The following is a 19,714-nucleotide window of genomic DNA, read 5'->3' on the forward strand; positions in this document are numbered from 1 at the left end:
AATGTTGGATCTATTTTTCTATCTTTCATTTTACTTATTAACCTCAAAAAAGAGGAAAACTTTTGTTGAATGCTCTTTGCCTATGCTGCTTATACCAACTATAGCAGTATTTTGTGCCATTGATTGGTTATGGAGCAGACAGAAGTGTGTTGTGCCCTTAATTTTATTTGAGAATCTTTGGTTTCCATTGAGGTATTGATGAAGGCTGGCAGTGCTACCTTTATATGTGACTTGAAGCAGTCATAAGCACCCTTTCTTTGAGATATGGTATGATGCAGATGTTCAGGGGAGGACATGCATTCATGATATGGGATAATAGGGTTTTAATTACCACAGTATGCTTTTAATTTCTGAGATGTATAAATTCCGTGTATGTTATTCTTAGAGACTGAAGTTCAGTAATTTTAAAGATTTGAATTTTTTTAAGTTCTTTGAATTTAGAAGGAAAGCATGTCAAATGTATCCTCTGACTACAGAAATTAGTTACTAGCGACAAAGAGAAATAGAGAAAAGCAGTGTTTTATCACATGAATTTTGCCCTTTTAGTCCTGACTTAAAGTCATCATCAGGAGTTCTCATACAATTTTTTCCTCTTTGCTTTGATGATGTATTTCAAATACAAAAACTACAACAGACCATCAACGGTAAAATTCAGACTCATACACTTCTGAAGTCATCATCTTTATGGATTACATATAATAGCATATTTTTTTACATTTTCACAATACCATAAGAATATGTCTTTTTTCTACTCATTTCTTTCTTCTCACACACCATGTCCTGATAACAAAAAGAATGTCCTGATATTTTAAAAGAAATTTCCCATGTCCTTAGTCTTAAATATCTTCTAAAGTATCAAACCAAATCCATCTGCAAGTTTATTCTGAACAAACTGCATTAGTGAAAAATGTGAAATTAAGAGAAGAGAATTAAGATTCTTAAAAAGAGAATGGCTTGCATATGAGGCTACAGATCCTATCCAAAGCCAGGAAGAAAATCTGGATATTTTCCAAAAGCAAGATTAACATACATTCAAAGTAAACTTGCATCACACTGTGATGCTAGCATGTCCTTTCCTTTAAACAGCATCGAACAGCTGAGAATCATTCACCTTACTTTAACAGACATTTTTTGAGGGAAAAGGGACAAAGATAATATTAATTTTTAAGTAGCGTTAGCATAAGAAATTTGATGCCAATCTGCCCTTTTTGCTCCTTGGATTGTGTTGAGCAAATTCCCAAGACATCCTTCTGAAAACATATCCTTTGGATTGAAAAGAAAAAAAAAAAATCAGGGGCAAAAACCCACCCTCTTGAATCCTACTGTTTTAGTTCCTTGTGTTAATCTTCTGGTTTGATTTAGGAATGTGCTGCTTGGTTCCCATGTGCATTGTTGTTGTAGTATTTACTTTGGAAGAAAAAGTGAGTATATGGTTCACGCCTTAACCTTGTCAGGCTTCTCCCTTACCAACTTAAACTGACACCACAAAAATTCTGAAAGGAAAGGCCACAGCCAAAATTAATCATAAACATTAGCCATAAAATATTACTCTTGACCCTACCAAGGGGCAGACCTCTAGGAATAACATCCTGCTCCTTAAGAAAATAACATCCCTCTCCAACTGAGAGGAGCAGACGGTCTCATCTATGCGTGACGGACATGTTGACCTGTGCCTCAGGGAGTAACGTCCGATTTCAACTCAGAGGGTAATAAGCACTCCACATCTTACATTATGGAAATCCTTCCCCTAACACAACCCCATAGATAAGCTCTGGCAGCTTCTACCTTCTGCAAAAAACAAGTCCTGCCCAAGGTTGTGCTAAAAGGTTAGATTTTTATGCAAGGCCAAGCAGACTAAGGCAGAAACTAGAAAAATTAGAACTGCCACCCCAGCTTCCAGTTTGTTATGGCCAACAAGAAGCCCTGAAGAAATCCTACAGTCTGTTGCTCCTTTGTAGCATTCCACATTAACAGATTCCATATTTAGCTTATTCTTAAAAGCACAGTCCACAGAAGCTATTTCTAAAGCTATCAGTCAGTATGCTGTTCAGTAGCAAACTAATTTAAGGCAAGCCTCAGAAATCTGAAAAATCCAGAATCAAAACACAGTGTCCAATGCTAATTTTATTTACAAAAGAAATAGCAGATCAAAGAACAACTTATTTTATTGGAAGTCACAGAAGATGAGACTTAGGTGCTTCAATCGAGCAAGAACTGCAACACTGAATGAAGCATTTTCTAAATATCATCCAAAAAAATCTGGAAATGGAGCAATAAACCAGATTGCTTCCCAGGAGAAGTTGGTAGTATTGGCACAGACAGTGACAGATTTCAGCATGAAGCTGTTGAACTTACATCAAGGATGTACAGCAGATATATTTCTGTTGTTGCATTTTTCCTGAATTCATTCTATTGCAAGGATAAGATGCTGGTAGCACCTATACCCATGCCGCAGAGAACTGTCCTCAGCATAAAAATCCTTTCCACACATCACCTCACCAAGTGATTTTTGTCTTCCTTTTTTCAATGTATCAGTCCCAGATGGATACTGAGCTACTTGGTGGGACAAGCAGGTTAAGCAGAAAGAGAACTGGAGAGAGAGTCAATGCTCCTAAATGTTGGAACACTCAATAAAGCAATGTAATTTTCATAGAAAATGAAAGGAAAAATTCCCTGATAACCCTTGTTTTTCCCTATATTGGACAAAAAGTAAGGTTTATCTTACCCACTGATGTTAGATAAAGAATAAACATTGAGCTTTTGCATTTAAATTATTATTGGTAAATGAAAAGCTTATCTGAGATCTCTCTGCCACACTGGCATGCAGATAAACTCCTAGGAAGTGAATGTGACAGATTTGATAGAGACAGCAGAGGTTATTCTGGTGTGATCTGCTGAGTAAATGACTTAAGGTGAGTAAATATTCCCATGGGATTAGATTGGTATTTGATTTGTTCTTGTGTAGTCTCAACAAATATCAACAAATATTCAAAAAATATCTAACAAATACAGACTGTACCCTGCCCAGATGTCTTTTTTTCTGACTATGCAGTACGTTTTCTCAAACTGAGCATACTCCTACTTTCACACTAATGCCAATACATCACTCCTGTTATTAATAAGCTATTTATACACATTCTGACAGCAGAATAGACCTCATCTTTAAGATCAGTACCTGATGCACATATTTCTTCCCTCCTGCCCTCTGTTTCTTTCCACCATCCATCACGCTGACTCTTACTTCCTATCCTATCCTGTGAAATAGACACTACCTTCTTTTTTCACCAACAGTAAAAACAGATCAAGGTGGTTCCATGTGTTGGTAAAGATAAATGTCGAGACTAAAATCTTTCCTTGCGGGGCTTCCATTAAGTTTCATTGGGTAGCATTTGCACACCTTTCAATTATGATGCACAAAGGCTGGTGTTGCAAAAGGTTGTCGGAGTCTTATAACATCTTGCCTCTTTAGGAAAACACTCCTGTTAATTGAAATCAAATGCTATTTAAACCCCTATGTTCTGTGTGACTTAGTTGTTCAGTCTTATCTAATGGTACAGAGGTTATATCTTGCCTTAGAGAAGAATGACCAAAGGTGCCATGGACTTAGCAAGCAGTACTTCAGTGTACTTGTGATGAATAAAGACAGTAGACTGCATTAAAGATATTTTCATTCTGGAGATGGGATAATGAAGAAAAGATGAGAAGACACATCTGAACCTAAGGCAGTTCTCCCTGGGGGAGATTTTTCATTTGCCCAGTTTCTCCCTTAGAGTGAGGAAACTGGAAATCTTTTCACTTTTCATGGTAATGTGATAGGAAGAGAATATTTATTATTATACATGGGTGTATAGTGTTTTGTTCCTGGTAATGAATGAAAGTACTGGGTTCTGTTCTAGAGAACAGAAGTTCTCTTCTGTTTTATGAAGAACGTTGTTGTGAGAACTAAAATTTGTGGTAGAGGAGTGGGGAGGTCCTTGACTTCTGATAACCCTTCCACACTACTAGTTGAAGTAAATCTGCCAGGGCATCTGTCCAATCAGTTGGATGAGCACTGGCACTTTCATCACCAGAAGTAGTCAGAATTTCCTTCAGAGGAAAATTGACTTTTTGAACTTTCAGACTACTGGGCTGAGCAGAATGAAAACAATTGTTTAAAGACATCATGCACAGATCTGAGGGACAGATGACTCTGAACTATGCCAGAGAATTACGATAAGATATTCAGGCTGCATACCATAACTTTTTTTTTTTTCAATTTGTTTCCTTTTAATCATTGTTTTTTCTCTACTGTTTGTTCACAGTCTCACTTGCTTGTCATCGTTTCTCAGTAATAGTGCATATATAAGATACTCTGCTAGAAACCTGAGACCACTTAGTAAGCAGCCTTAGGCTGCTTGAACCTGAAGATCCAAACTGAAGGCAAGACCTCTTAGATGTTGTGGTTCCTCAAAGGCTTTCACTTGAGTCCATCCTTCTAAAACATACTCTGTGGACAAAGAATCCTAAATGCTACTTAAAGGTGAAGTTAAAGATCTACATGGATTACACTCCCAATGCAAGGGAAAGGATTAACTTTTCTTTCAACTCCTGCTGCTTAATGTTGATTTAATATATTGTCTTGACTTCTAATAAGGTTATTGAAAGATAAAAGCATATAAGGAGCTGTGCCACAGATGCGACTGTCAGAACTTCATATGCAAAATAAAAAGAGACATTATAATAAAAAGAAAATTGAACGTTGCTTGTATAAAATCTGGCTTTGTTTTGATGCATAAAGCAGCAAACACTGTTCCACACTGAGGTTTTCAAGAATGTCTTAAGTATACAATGCTTCTGATGCCACCCCAGTTGCCTATATATAGATCTGTCTTGTGTAAAGAATTTAAAAAGCATTAGAATGGAGAAATCAAAGAGACAATAAATTTTAAACCAATCTTATTGTCTGCAGCCTTAAGTGTTATTAAGATCAAAGTGGAGCAAACATCTGGCATTTGCCTCTCTGCAAAAATTAGATCAAATTACCTACCATAGGATTTAGATCCATTCGGTAAGATCTTTCCATTGCACACATAGTTTTCTTTCTCTTTTTTATTTGCCAGATCTAACTTAGCTTCCAAAATTGACCCTCTTCATTCATTTGGAGATGAAATAAATGGACAACAAAAATGAAAATATATGTTCCTCATGTACATCTGTTTCCTAAGGAACGTTCAAGGTCCTTCACATCCTAAGGAGAGAGGTTCAGCCAGTCTTCATTGTTGCCGTTAAGTAACCTTCACTGATTACACACAACCCTCTATCCCTCCCTAAAATATAAATTCTTCATGCTTACTGTTGTGTTTTCACTGTTGACTTATTTTATGATTATCACCCATACAGTACATAATTAAGAATCCTGGCACACTGGGCCATACTTTTATAAACCTAGCAGATGTAATTTTTCTGATTCTTGAAGTATATCTAATGCCTTTCAATGCCTTTTTTTTTTTACGGAGAGGAATACGTGTATGTTACATCTATATAGCACAATTTTTTATTCCCTGGTTAGAAGAACATGCCAAGCCAGAGGTAAGATTGAGAATATGTATCTTCTTCTAAATATAAAACTGACAGTGCCTGATTCTAGTCCTCAACAAATTAATTACAAAATGTAGAAATTCAGTAAAGTTTAACTTGGAAGAAAAACAATATAATGGTCTGCAGATTCATTATATTAAAAAAAAAATACTAACAGTGCTCTGTAGTGATGCCATGCAATAGCTATAAAGTCATGATTAATGAATTTTAGTGTTGGTGTCCCAGATGAGCTGTATCTGACACATTAATTCTTTCCAATTGCTTTCTTGCTGGAATCCATATTGGTATTACTAGGCAGAAGGTTAAGATATAGCCTTCAATTATTCTGGAGATGAAGATATTATTTTAACCTTTGTTCTTTTGATCTCTCGTAATATGAATTGGAATATAGCTGTTTCCATAAGGTATTCTTTAAAAAAGAAATGCAAACATGGCAATTCCAAATTTTATTTGCAGAACTTTATTGGGAGTCAGTGTAACTTCTTGATCTGATTCATCCCCAAACTATGTGACTTACATCTGTATCACAGCATAGAGGGGTTATTGCTTATCACAACTTAGAAATTTGTTTTTTTTTTAATGTGATCCCAAACATTCTTCTTTTATGTCAGTTTATAGTTTGATCCTCACATCTTGCCCCTCAGCCATTTGAAAGAGGCAGACAGTGAATTTTATTTTCAATATTTTTCAAAAGTAATGGGAGAGTGAGCAAGTGGCAGTTAACATTTCTGTCCTCCCCCCAGACCAAATAAAGCTCGGGGAGGAATTCAGGCAGCCAGAAGTCACACATTGTCAAAGGGCACCATCAAGTCATCAGCTACATTCTTGGGCAGGCAGTGCAGACAAGCTTCAGATGCTTTTATGAAGCTGCATTACAAGGTAGCATCAGAAATCCACACTACTGGGATTTGTTACCATACCTGTATGTAGCTTGTATTTCTGGTTTAAATTTCAGCCAAGAAACAAGAAATAAAGCAAGGTGTCCAAAGCTTATTATGCTTAAACTTTTTGATATCTTAAAGCTAAGGCCTGATGTAACAGTGATACATCCAGTGTTTTGACTAAATCCAAACATACATTATATTTTTTCATTTTCTGAAATGTTAAACCATGGAGCTTCCCCCTTTGCAGTCCTTTGGTTAGCACAGATGCTCAGGGAATCAAAATCACTCAGAAATAATTTGGGGCCTTCTGCTGCTGGTGTTGAATGACTGCTGCATTTCAGTACTTGGGGAAGTAGTTTCTAAAGCAGGTTTGAATTCTTTGGAGTGAATAAGACCCATGCTATTTAAAAAGAGAAGGAGCAGTGTGTGTTTCACTGGGTTAAGCAAAGCAGCGTTGCAGGCTCTGCCAGTGACTGGGACCTTCTCCTTTCAGAAACCTGTTGAAAGTACTGCTTCAGGTCAGGCTTGCACCCTGGGCAGCACGAAACATCACTTCCCACAGTGACAGCTCTCTGGTCTCTCTTTTATTTTTTTCCGAGGAGAAGATGAATTACAAGGTTACATTTCTGTATCACTTTTGCAAAGGCAGTGCCCTTTTTCTGGCCAGGCACTGCTTCTGACAGGCAGCCGGAACAGGACCCATCCCAAGCATGCTGCACCCACCATGGCCATGTGTTGCTCAGATGTCTCACGTATGCCCAGCCTGCCTTGTGCTTCATGCCTCCATCTGATCACATGTACGCTAATCTACTGCACAGCACATGGGTTACAGAGCACACACACAAATCCTGAACAGGAATCTTGCCTGCCTTGCTGGGAAGAGAGCAAGAAATAGCCTTATTTCTGTCTGTCTCCGTGAAAGCTGAGGGAGGTGCATGGATTCCCTCTCTCCCTCTCATATTCTTTTGATTAGTGTAGATATCCATAAAGCATGCAGGACTTCACAGTGGACATACCTTCAGTTTAAAGTGGGTATGTAGGCCAAATGTAAATTATAATGACTGCCTCAGCTTGTTAGCATATAAATAATAAGGCCATAGTACTAGAAAATATTAGAAAGGTAAGCCCAGGGGTTGTTCTCTCTGTTTTTAATCTTCATATGAACATATATTTGCACATCTCTTCATGGAAATTTATTACATCTGACTGTATCCGTATCTCAGGCCAGAAAAAGTCAATTGCCTTTTACAGATAACAAACATTATTTTCCTTTCAGTAAATTTTAGAAGAGCAAGAGAATAAATGAATGGACAGAGATAGAGGTGAAGAAAGACTAAAGCTATAGCCTTTAAATTGCACTAAGAAGCAGTACACCACAGGCTGGTCAGCTCCATTATTTCACAAGGGCTGCACATGAAGTAAAACTGTGCAGAACATTACCATCAGCTGCCCTCCGTGGCTGGGTGCCAGCCAACTCACCTCTTGGTCACCTGGGTGTGCTACAGGAAGCCACTACGTGCTGGCTACTAGTGGGACTGTATGCACAGCTGTGTCATTGCTGCTCCTTGGAAGGAAAGGGAATAGATCTGTGGGACTGCAGTCCCCATCCGAGCAGCTTCCACTGCAAAGGCAGAGAATGCTAGGGGCGGTAAAAGGAAAAGACAAATCCTCCTATACTCCTGTATAATTCTCCATCCCTGCCAAGAGCTTGCTGAGAGGTCTGCATTGCAAAGATGTTCCCTTTCCAATGCAAAGGGTTTTTTTTTTTTTTTTTTTTTTTTTTTTTTTTTTTATGTGGAAGTGCACTGATGAATAGGCACAAAGCTGAGGTAAAATATGAGGCAGGCATGCTGAGTCCACCTCTACCTCTATAACCATTTAAGTTTGATTTATATTTTGAACTGTCACTGTATGGTTTACAAGGGGAAAAGTGTGAGTAAAGATTGAGATTTTCCTTCTATAAATTGTGGAAGGGTAAGGGGGAAGTGACAGATCTCATTTAAAGATTTTATTGAAGTAGCCGTGTTGAATGATGGTGCCACTGCCTGTCTCTATGCCTCATTGTCAGAATGTAAGCCCTTTTATAATTAAGAGAAGCCACAGAAGTCAAAGTACAACAGATCCAGAAAGAGCTGGAAACTTAAGGAAGAAATAAAAAAAAAATAAAAACAACAATAGACATGGACTGGAGAAGATATTTTATTTATTTGTTACTAGTAGTTAAAATGACGTACAAAATGCTGGGAAGAAAAAATTCCAATTCTATTCAGTTACAAAATAATTAAAACTTCATTTTAAACCAAGTTTTGCTTTGTGAGACCGAGCATGAAAATACTGCAGCCTTAGGTTATATAGTCCATTGTTTTTAGAATAAAGCAGACATTTAAATACATATTGTGGTTGATATTAAATATCTGGTATAATTGTAAGTTAGCAGAACTTTCTTACTCTCAGGCAATAACTAGCAATTCATAAAAGTTCTTTGTATAAAATTTACATAGTTATAGGGGGATCTGCCTCCAGGGGAGTTCTGTTGTGAGCAGGGCACAGGCTGTTTGGAACATAAGGATTTGTAACACTTTTATCAGTTGCCCTTCAGAACGCTGAAGTCGGTAATGTCTAAAGCCGTGCTTCACATCTAAGGGTTTAGGGACATAGCAGCCTAGGATGAAATCCCATTGCTGTTACAGACAACGGGTGTTTTGCTATCGACTTCAAATGAAGAAATAATTTCATTCTTAAGGTGTGCCCACTTATTGAACAGAAACACTACAGAGTATAAAGCTTTCAGCAAAGGCTGAGATTGGCCCTGTTACCTGCAAACCAACTCAAAAAATTAATTTAAAGGAGAACAACCCCTGCCTATTATCAGTGAAAGAGGATTTGTATTAACAATAACATTAAATATCCATATCTTTCTAACTATTCACATTCCACACAGTGGAAATCTACCTCCTGTAATGCCAGATTTTAAAATTGGATTTTAAAATCCACGAATAAATGTGTCAAACCTGCGGAATGAGAGTGCACCAAGTGAAATGCATTTTAAGGATATGAACCGATGAGTGCAATCTCTTAATCTCATAAACACAGACCTCATAGCAGTGGATTTTACAGGAAAAATATATGAATTGCAGAGATGCAGGATATCGCCAATAATTGCACGAGACATTGAGTTACATCCGTGGCTTTTAATGTAACAACTGCACACCTTATGCATCTGTGACGTGCCACTGTATGGTTTACCCTTCGGACATGTTACTAAGAGCAGAATTGTCTTCCTCAGAGTTTGATGGACAGAAATCCTGTCAAAATAATCACCCTGTGGCTGAGAGAGGCTTTTAGTGTGGCAAAGTACAGCTGCACTGATTGTGGGGGGAGAAGTCTTGCTGCTGAAGGGGAAAGTGTGTCTTGGGCTACACAAGCCCCATCACACTGTTAACTTGGGCCTAGGACCATGCCTTTTTGTAGGTGCAAAATGGGGTTTTTTCTTTGGCACGTAGGTGGAGACAGGGAGGCCTGCAGGATCTGCAGCACCACAGGGCCTTCAGCGCCTGGACAGAAGGTGCTCTGCCAAGCCAGTGCCCAATGCCTGGCTCAGCAACCACTCTGAGGGGCGGCCGGTCAGGCTGTAGCTCTCCAGCCAGCCCCCAGGGCTTTGGGACCACCTTGCTGGAATGAATTCTCTTATGAGACTCCCCAGGCTCTTGCCAAAAGCCACCCCCCTTCTCTAGCTTGTGGTCCTAATCCTGAAGGAGGGAAGACACAAGCTGATCTCCCACGTGACACTCATTGAGCTGCTGGAAGTAGTGTCCCCTTTCGTGTGTTTTTTTCCCCCTTGATGAAAAGGGGAATGAGTTAGCCCTTAATTTTCAGGAAATTCTCTTTACTTAGTCCAAATCCTGCTTAAATGCAAGTCTGTGGTAAAAGATATAAAAAGAGGATTATTGCTGGCAAAGTTCTGCATCTCTTTTTCAACAAACTGCATGCCTGTGGCAAAGCTAAAATAACAATAACAATGCAATGTTTACTAGTCATGAATGTCGTGTCTTTTGTCTCTTGTGTGGTTATTGCATTTGCAGTCACATGATGCTTGTTTTAATTTTTGCTTTGCTCTTTATGTACTAAATTACTGCCATTCTGTACTTGATCTTGCTTAGCAAGATTTTTGTGCTGCAATATGTACGTTTCTATGTATGTGTGTGAAAAAGAGCAGAGAGTTCAGATAGGAACAGTGGAGTCTGCAGACTCATTGTACGTATGTATAGATACCAATGAATAAAAGATACTGCATATACATATATATGTAATATGAGGAATAACTGCTATCAGAAATACAAGACATCAGACGGATCTAGTGGCACAGGAATGGGTTTTGATTGATGTAGAGTCGTTAGAATTCAGAAGTATATTTATAGCCTCGTATATAGTTTCTCTTTAATTTATGTAATATATGACTAGGTATATAAATTAAAGCAAAACGTAAACAGAAGACAATATCTTTTCCTCTGTGTCTTCCTATTTAAGTATCTTTCCTTTTTCCACTCCCTTTTGTGCTCCCCCTGTCTACTTACTTTGGCCTTTTTCATTCTAACTTGCTGTGGCTCTGTTTTCCATCCACCTATGCTGACTTTTCAGCACTCCTACTTCCCCATTGTTCTCCAAAAGCAGCCTTTGTATTATAGTTATTTTTCTGAAGAAGCATGTTACAAACTCCTGATACAGCTGCTATTTTCAGTGATGTTTTTGCTATGCTGTAACTGCTTTTTTCCTACTTCATATTTAAGAACAGATTCATGCTTTCATATATATTGTCCTCTCACATTGATGTTTCTCATAATACAGTAAAAGCAAATAGCATGGCAGATGAACATTAGCAAACGCCACAGCTCCACTTTCCCAGTAAGTGACAAAAGTGTGAACATATACTACGAAACCTAAGTCATCACTGTGGGTAAGTAGATTTTTAATATTTCCTACCCTTTTTTTTCTCTTAGAGTGACCATTCATATATTTGCTTGTACACACTCTTTTTCTCTCTTACACACATGTGCCTGTTCTTCCCTTACATCCGTTTTGTTCTTTTTTTTTTTGGTTAGCTGTAGTTTTTTAGGTGATTCACTGGGTTCCTTTCAGTTTCATCCAGCCCCAAAGCTTTGCTAGTTCAAGCCACTCCCTCACACTGGCAATGATTGCAGACAGTCAGAGTGCAATCAGAACAATGCACTTCTCGGCTTAGTCCAAGTCGATAGATATACACCGACACTCCTTCACGCGGGTGATTCTTTTCTTCTTCCTAGGGGGCTGAAGCTCAGGGCAGTTGAGGGTAACAGTCATGGTGGTAAATTTCTTGGGCTTGCAGAAGGAACAAGACTGGAAAGAGCCTTCCTCTTTGCGGACATGCCTGGGGATGTAGAAAGAATTGCATTGGCCGTAGCAGAACCTGTTGATAATGGTGCGACTGTTGCAGCCTTCTTCATGGATAGTTTGTTTGAGGGGCTGAGTTTTGCACCAATCCCGTTTTAGGTATTTGCGCTCAGTGATGTGCAGTGCCTCCTGGCTGGACTCCAGCACCTCCTCAGCAGGCATTGAGGTGCCTTTTCCTCTTTCTCGATGCCTGGAGCCTGACTGCTGCTGTGTCTGCATCTGCTCTGAATCATTGGGCTGATCCTTGTCAGGAGGAGGGATAGCGCCTTGAGATCCACGATTCCTCTTTCTCCCTTCTGCTGTCGGTAGCAGAAATCCCGTCAGAAGAAACACAGCGCCGATGGCATACAGTGTGCGGACCATCCTATAGAGAGGAAGTTGAGGAAATAAAGCACAGTTGTGGATTTCAGATATCAACAGGAATCAGGTATGCAGTAAATTTTCAGCTCCATAAAAGAAATATGAGTGCGTGTGCATGAATGCACACTTATAAAAGATGAGCTCTTTGCTTTCACCAGCTGGAAAGCAGTTTCCAAATTACCAAGTGATAAAAGCTTTCATATATTGTGTTTGAAAGTCAGATACTAAAATAAGTCTATACAGAATTTCACTTAGCGTTGCATGCAACTTTTTCCAACTCCTTTCTTCATGCACCCTACTGAAGAGTTCTCATTCCCGTCCTATACCTTACTGACATCAGGAGTGCTCCTCGTGATTTACACAAGTGGAAGGAGTGATTTTATGCCTTGCTAGGATTTACGACATAGTTATCTGCAGTACCAGAGGACATCCATTCTACATGTTCCTTTGTCAGGCTCAGAAGCTTTGTACAACTCTTTGCATAATGCACATCCAAAATATAGCCTGTATGCTGTATCTACCTGTCATCTGAATACAGCATCCCAAGCTCTGCCACACTGCACCTCTGAACTGATCCACTGAGTCCGAATGTAATGAAACCTAGGCTGAGTAAGAGATGTGCACAAGATAGGCAACTAACATAAATTGATGCTTAGATACAGATCAAAAGAAACGCATCTGTAATTTGAAATTACACCTTCTTACGTTACTCTGAATCTTTGATAGATTACACATAAGCAGTCATAAATCTCTGTGTTTTATTCATTACGTCTGTCATGATAGCAGAAGGACATATGAGGACAGTAGAATTTCATATATGACATTAAGAACCAAAAAGGACTTCAAGAAGTGCAAAAAGTAGAGACAATGAAGATCCTTAACTGCATTCCTGCTCCAAACCTAGTTACCAGCCTATATACCTTCCTTAGCCTTTATGACCCAGGTATCTTCCACCAATTCTATTGCTTCCCAGAGCTCCAAGCTCTTTGGGCTGCTGGGTCAACTCAAGTCCCACAAGCTAGAAAGTGACCTGCCACGCTCCTTCCTCTTCCTGAAGCATCATGGTCTCCATGTTGTTTTGGAAAGCAAGGGCTGTGAAAGCAAGCAAGACAGACTGGGAAGGGAAGCTCTCAGGAGACCTTCACTGTGGGGAGCTTGGAAGATAGCCACCAGAAATGGGAAGCTTGGGCATTAAAAAGGGAAAGAATTGTGAATAAAAAAATGAGGAAATCGGTGTCCTCTACCTTTTCGAAGTACTGCAGCCAGATCCCTTACTTAACATATTTTATCAGTGAAGATGATTTACTGTTTGAGCTGAAGATTCCTACTCATCCTACTGCCCAGCCAGTGTATGTGAAACCAAGGGCCGTGTTCTTGGTAGGCAGATAGACAGCAAAGTGCCAGCCCTGGAAGGGCCCCCTGGAGACCCAGCGGAAGCTCAGGGTATTGTGCCATCTGCTGCACAAGATGTCTGTTCATTTCTAAGTTACTTGGTCATTCCAGTCACACAGAAAGGGTAAGTTTTCGTTTGTGCTGTTCAGAAAGTATTTCTCACCAGAGACTGGAAAAGGAATTGCTGGAGTGGAAAAGTGTCACAGGAGGTACCCGTTGTATGTAGGGATTTGCTTGTGGAGCCAATGTTTTGTGTGTTTGTCTACAGACTGTTAACATACTGGAGCTTATGATGCACACGATAAATATCTGCATTCATTTTATTCATTTAGATTTATTTACCAGTAGCCATTCATTTTGTTCATTTCGGCTTAGTACCAGCATGTCTTATGTTTAGAAGAAGCTTCAGACTTCAAGAGAGGGCTGTAAGCATGACACTGCGCCTGACTCCAGCAGGCAGCTTGAAAGGGCTGCTCTAAACATCTAAGCGCAATATTGCACAGAACATGCTATTTTAATAACCTTAAGACACGAAACAAAAAACATTGGGAATTCTAATTGAAGACTAATGCAGTGTAATTTCAAGTGTCAGCTTGGACTTCGTATTTGCTGTTTTTTTCCCATTTCTGTTACTACCTCAATGCTTTTTAAGCGTGTTTCTTTTCAGTCTCCACGTTCTGCCTGTACAGTATTTTTTTAAATACAGTTATAAAACACCACGTATTTCCTCAAGTGACCAGAATGACTCCTTCCAAAACTATTCTTATTTCTCTGGTGACTGTATACCCACACTGTATTTAGACAGTATGCATGTTATTTACTCAACATGGTGCCAGAACCTTAGAAGAAGAAAAAAAGTCATTGCATGCAACCGAAAATAAATTGCTAGTTTCTAAGCAGTGCCAGGAAACTTCAGGTGTTTGTTTAGTTTCCCATAACTGAGTGCCTGTTTCACCACTGTGCATATTCCCGTACTACTTTTGCTCCTAGAGCTCATCATCTCCATGCTGTTCCACCATTTTTCCACAAATGTGCAATTGATCACACAGTCACGTAAGGTCTAGTCATGTGAAAATGAGTGTACTTGGGGATGGTGATTTGGGAAAAATCTGATGGTAATGTCTACTATTTTAAGATACGTATCCCAGATTGACACGTCGTTAAGTAGTATGTGCTTCACCCTAAGGAAATACAAGCATGTGTTTCAATATTACCCTAAAACAGGAAGAAATACAATTTTTCACTGACTTTTATAACCATGACAGTTGGTTTACAACCCTAAAGGGAGAAACTATATTATATACTGGAAGAAGAAATTGTGATTTGTGTGAAAGTTAGCAACTCAGCAGCACCTTTTGTTATGGTCCAATTATATATATTCCAAAATACACATCTGGAAATAAAAATAATTTAAATATTTAGGACTAAATTCTTATTCTAATCTTCTAAATTGAAACACAGACCCTCCGAAGAGGCTACACTGACTTCATGACCCCCAGTAGCAGCTTAAGCAGGAACTTCCTATCACAGTAGCTTATTAGATATTTACTTGAAATTTTCTGATTATTTGGTGGGGGGAAAAAAAAAGTAGAAGAAAAGCAAAATACAAAGGTATTATAAGATATATATATATAAGGTGTATATATATATATAAAAATAAGGTATTATGCCTCAGTAATGAAAGCAGCCTGCAATCTGCACTCTCTCTGATCCCATCTGCTCATAAGAGAAGACAACACCTCTGCTTATGTTAGGAACTAGAATGATTCATCCAACCCCCAAATTAGTGTTTGTGAAATGCTTCCTCAAAAGCTTTTTTATTACTAAAAACAAACAAACAAACAAACAAAAAAACCCAAAACCAACCAACCCACAAAGAGCACAAGTAGCTCAATCCATGTTACCATGCCCAAGGTTTTACCCAAAGGAAGTCTCACCAGAAGTAGATGGTCTGGGGGCAGTTTTTGGTTTTTTGTTTTTGTTTTTTTCTTTTTTTGATTGTTTTGTTTTTTGCCTTGTCACAGCCATAATTCTGAATGTGTGATAACTCTGAAGCTTGGGTGGGAGCTGTGAGGAATCAGGCTGTAAAAGCACGCATATGCCAAATTTCTGCAGAACCTTCTGTACTTAATACGGGATGTTATAGAAGCAGCAGTGTGGTCAGAGATTCTTCTGAGAACTCAGCTGAGAATTCTTTGAACAAGTAGATGACTACAAACAAAACACTTCACTCGGGTCCCACTTACTTCATTCAGATCCGATATCATTAATATTTATTTTAAAAGGTAACAAAACACTTCAGAAATCTTTCCGTATTTCCCTAATGAGTTCTCCTCATCATCATCTGCAAGCACTCAGTCCTACAGCCAACAGCAGTTTTATTGCTGACTTCAAACGGGAGCAGAATTGGACCCAACCATTCAAATCCCCTCACACAGTGATTATGTGGAACCAGGATCCAATCATTTCATGGCAGATGAAGATGTCTGCAGATTAATACCTGCAACCACAGAGGAGTGCAAACTGGTTCAGGTTTACTGCTCAATACAGTAAGCTGTCATTTTTTAGCTTATACGTTTTCTGCTGTAATTTAAGGACCTCCAAAAGTCAGCATTTAATCAGGGCTTTCCTATGAGCTCCCAGGCAGAGCCACAGAGCGACCCCTGAAATGCTGTGCACACAGAGACGCATTTACAAGCGCTGGGTGGAATCCCAGCTCCACTGAAACACACAGCGAATTCTCCTCAGGCCCAGCATTTCATCTGCAAGCCATATTCACTGGGAAAACATTCTCATGAGCCACGGGTTCGTGTGCTTCACAGAAAGCATGAAAAATCATCTGCTGAAGACCTAGAAAAATATATGTGCATGGTGGGCTTCAAATAGCAGCCAAGCAAAGAGGCAAAACACAACACTGGCTATTGAGAAAACCAAAGTGGTTACGTCCCAGCGGATCAGAATGATTTTCTGCCTGGTTTATTACATATGAATTACAGAAATAGTCTTATGTAATGTTTTCATAGTTATAGATCTGTATTTTTAAATATACAAGAAGGCAAAACAACTGCAGTTCCCACAGAACCATTTGAATTTTTTTTTTTTTTCCCTCAGCCCAAGATGGCAAAGCTAACGTGGCTCTTTGGTAGAGTTCAGGTCCATTTCCATTTCCAATAATTCCTTCTAATGCTCCTAATCCTCCTAATGTGAGTCATGGAGTTGCCTTTTTTGAGACGTTTAACTCGTGTGGGCAGCACCACGAGGAATAAAAAAATAACAAAAACGGAGAAACCTCCTCTAGAACGCGATCTCTGCAGGGGCCGCAAGCAGCAGCACACGGCGTGCGCACGGCGGTACCAACGCACGTCGGGGCGGCCCCGCAGCTGCCAGCCGCACTGCGAGAGCGCAGTCGCTCCGGAAACGTTTGCTTACCGGGCCCTGGGAACAGTGCTGTGCAGCGACACGAAGAAACGTCTCGGAAAACGCCACGCGTTTCTACACGACCTCACCGGGAGAACAGCAAGCGCTTTAGCACAGCTTGGGACCGTACCCTCAGGAGGAGACAGAGGGCACGGCCGTGCGCGATGTCCGAGACCCGAGGGGCGCCCGCACCCCGTCCCGGGCGGAGACTTCAGCGCGGGCCCGGCGCCCGCCGCCTCCCGCGGAGCCTTCCCCCGCCCCGCAGCCGCAGGGAGGAACCGCGGGCCGCGCACCGGCAGCTGGCGGGATGCGGGATACGCAGGGCCGCGCGCTTTGCCAGCTCGCCGTCGCCGCTCTCCCGTCGGGTCAGGGAGGCCGCCTGCCCGGCCGGGCTCCCCGCAGAGCGGTGGCGGCACCGGCAGGGCCCTCTCCGCGGGCGCCGGCCGCCGCCCAGCCTCGTCCCCGGATCCCGTGGGGTCGCACCGAAACGGCCAGGCCGGGTGGCTCGATCGCCCCGTCCGAAGCCAGTGGGGCTCACGTTCCGCTCGGCAAGGGCGGCCCCGACGTCGAGGCCGACAGCTCCGCCGGGCCGAGGCCTCCTCAGTAGCGGGGAGCGCTGCGGCAGAAGGACGGCCGGAGCCGTCGGGGCGGCCGAGCCCTGCGAGTGCGGCTCACGCGGGAGGCGGCGGGGAGCAAAGGGGCGCTGCGCACGGCCGAGGCGCCGCCGCTCCTCCTGCCCGAGGACACGCGTAGTGGTCCGCGGTCGCGCAGCCCGTGCCGCCGCTTGCGCCGCGCGGCCCCGACGGCGCACGCCGCCTTCCCGGGCGGGACGCGGAGCGGGGTTGCTCGGCGGAACGGGACGGGATACGGGACGGGCCAGGGCGGGCAGCGGCGAGGCAGGCACCTGGAGCTGCCCTCGACCCGCTCCGCGCAGAGGCCGGGCCGGGATTTCGCCGTGAGTCGGGTGCGCGCCGCATCCAATTTGTCGGGAGTGATGCTGTAGGCGGAGATGAGAGGCTTTTGCAATCCCCGCGCCTGTCAGGGGAGAGGGATGTCACAGCGCCCCGATCCCCGGCGGAAAAGCTAGTGACAGCCCTGTGCCTCTGACAGGCGAGCCGGTGGCATCTCCGCACCCCCAGCAGCCTGGCCACGCACCGACGAACAACTCCTTCTCTTGCCCGCACCCCGGAGGTAGGAGAAAGGCACTACGGTTTTGCCTCCCGCACAGACCGGCCAAGCGGGACCCATCTGCGCTCCCGCTGCGGGTGCGCGGCCCGGCTCAGCAGCGCCCGGCTCACCTGCGCGGCGTCGGCTGCTCCTCGGGGGCCCGGCTCGGCGGCGGCTCCTCGGCGGGGCGCGGCGGGGCTGAGCGCTGCGGGTCACTCGGCGGAGCGGGAGGCGTGAGAGCCCGCAGCCACCCGGGAGTCCATAGAGGGCGAGGCTGGGATCCTGCCTACAAATTGCAGCAGCGCCGAGCTGTCTCCCATTTAAATGTCTCCCAGCTGAGGTCTCCGCTCCAAGCCCCTCCAGATCATTGGACAAGCGCCTCCGCCCCCTTTAACACTTCCATAAACTTCCACTAGGGAAAGCTCTCGGGCGTGCGGATAAACGCTCGACTGCTTTCCTCTCTTAAGAGAATCGCTGCTAAAGGTCACCACCCCAAGGAATTTTATCTGGAACGTACAGAAAATTCACATTTTCCATCCTCATTAAAGTATGACATTTAAGAAGGGCTCCCTCCGGCCCCGCCTGCTCCCTTCCCGTTCCCGCTGCCCAGGGCCGCGGTCCTGCTGGGCGCAGCCCGCACCCGGCCGGCTCCGGCGGGCGGGAGGCAGCGGCCTTCCTGGCCCCACTGCCACCCGCTGAGGTGTGAGGTTTGCTTCTAAAAGTGTGGCAAACAAAACAAAACAGAACAAAACAAAACAAAATAAAAAGGTGGAGGGAAAGCCGCACTCGTAGCTCTGTATCACTGAAAGCCTTTTTTCTTTTTTTTTTTTTTTTTTTCTTTTTTAAATTGCTCACAAGAGGCGGGACACCTCGGGTGGGCTTTTCCCCTCCCGTTCGTCTCTCAGAGAGCCGCGGGCACCTCGGGCATCCCGCGAGGTCGTCATCCCGGAGTCGCCCGCCCGTCGGGGCCGGGAGCTCAGCCCGGCTTGAGGCCCCGCTGCGGGCTGCCCGCTGCCGCCCCGCTTCGGCTCCGGCTCCCGTCGCCCATTGCAGTCGCTCTGCAGGTCTCGCTGCAACCGTCTGCTGTTGTGTCCCTGTTTTCCGACGTGAACCCGAACCACGAGGCACCTCGGTGGCCTCACCTCACTCACCCCGGGGCCGGAGAGAGGTGCAGATCTAACAAACAGATTTGTATCGTCCCCGTTTTTGCAGATGGGGAGGATGTATTGAAATTAAACTAAAAGGATCTGCTGCTTTAAGGATGCCAGGGCCAGGCAAGACGCCAGGTGCTGATCGTTCAGAGCCCTTAGCACCAACTGGCTCCTTATTAGGGCCGTATTCAGTGCCAGCTACAAAGGTGAATGCTCAGTATGTTGGTGAATTATTCCTCTTGCTTTCACTCACGCACGTGGTTGGCAATAACCTGGTGAGAAAGAATCTCTCCGTTCCTTGACCAGCAGCACATAGAAGTACCGTAGAGGCTGCATCCG

The 19,714-nt window shown here is 42.9% G+C and overlaps 1 protein-coding gene across 2 annotated transcripts; it reads right to left on the bottom strand.

The window, feature by feature from the left end:
• Positions 1–8,647: 8,647 nt before the first annotated feature.
• Positions 8,648–18,521, bottom strand: GREM1 (gremlin 1, DAN family BMP antagonist). 2 transcript variants are annotated; one of them, NM_204978.3, is made up of 2 exons: positions 18,356–18,521; positions 8,648–12,252 (listed from the first exon to the last, which is right to left on the bottom strand). In NM_204978.3, exon 2 carries the CDS (start codon positions 12,249–12,251, stop codon positions 11,697–11,699), a length of 555 nt encoding a protein of 184 aa, NP_990309.1. In that variant the 5' UTR covers position 12,252; positions 18,356–18,521; the 3' UTR covers positions 8,648–11,696. The 2 variants fall into 2 exon arrangements, with proteins under 2 accessions (NP_990309.1, XP_025006359.1); XM_025150591.3 differs by lacking the exon at positions 18,356–18,521 and adding an exon at positions 17,070–17,688.
• Between the last annotated feature and the right edge of the window lie 1,193 nt (positions 18,522–19,714).

This window comes from Gallus gallus, chromosome 5 (assembly GCF_016699485.2).
Source record: "Gallus gallus isolate bGalGal1 chromosome 5, bGalGal1.mat.broiler.GRCg7b, whole genome shotgun sequence".
NCBI lineage: Eukaryota > Metazoa > Chordata > Aves > Galliformes > Phasianidae > Gallus > Gallus gallus.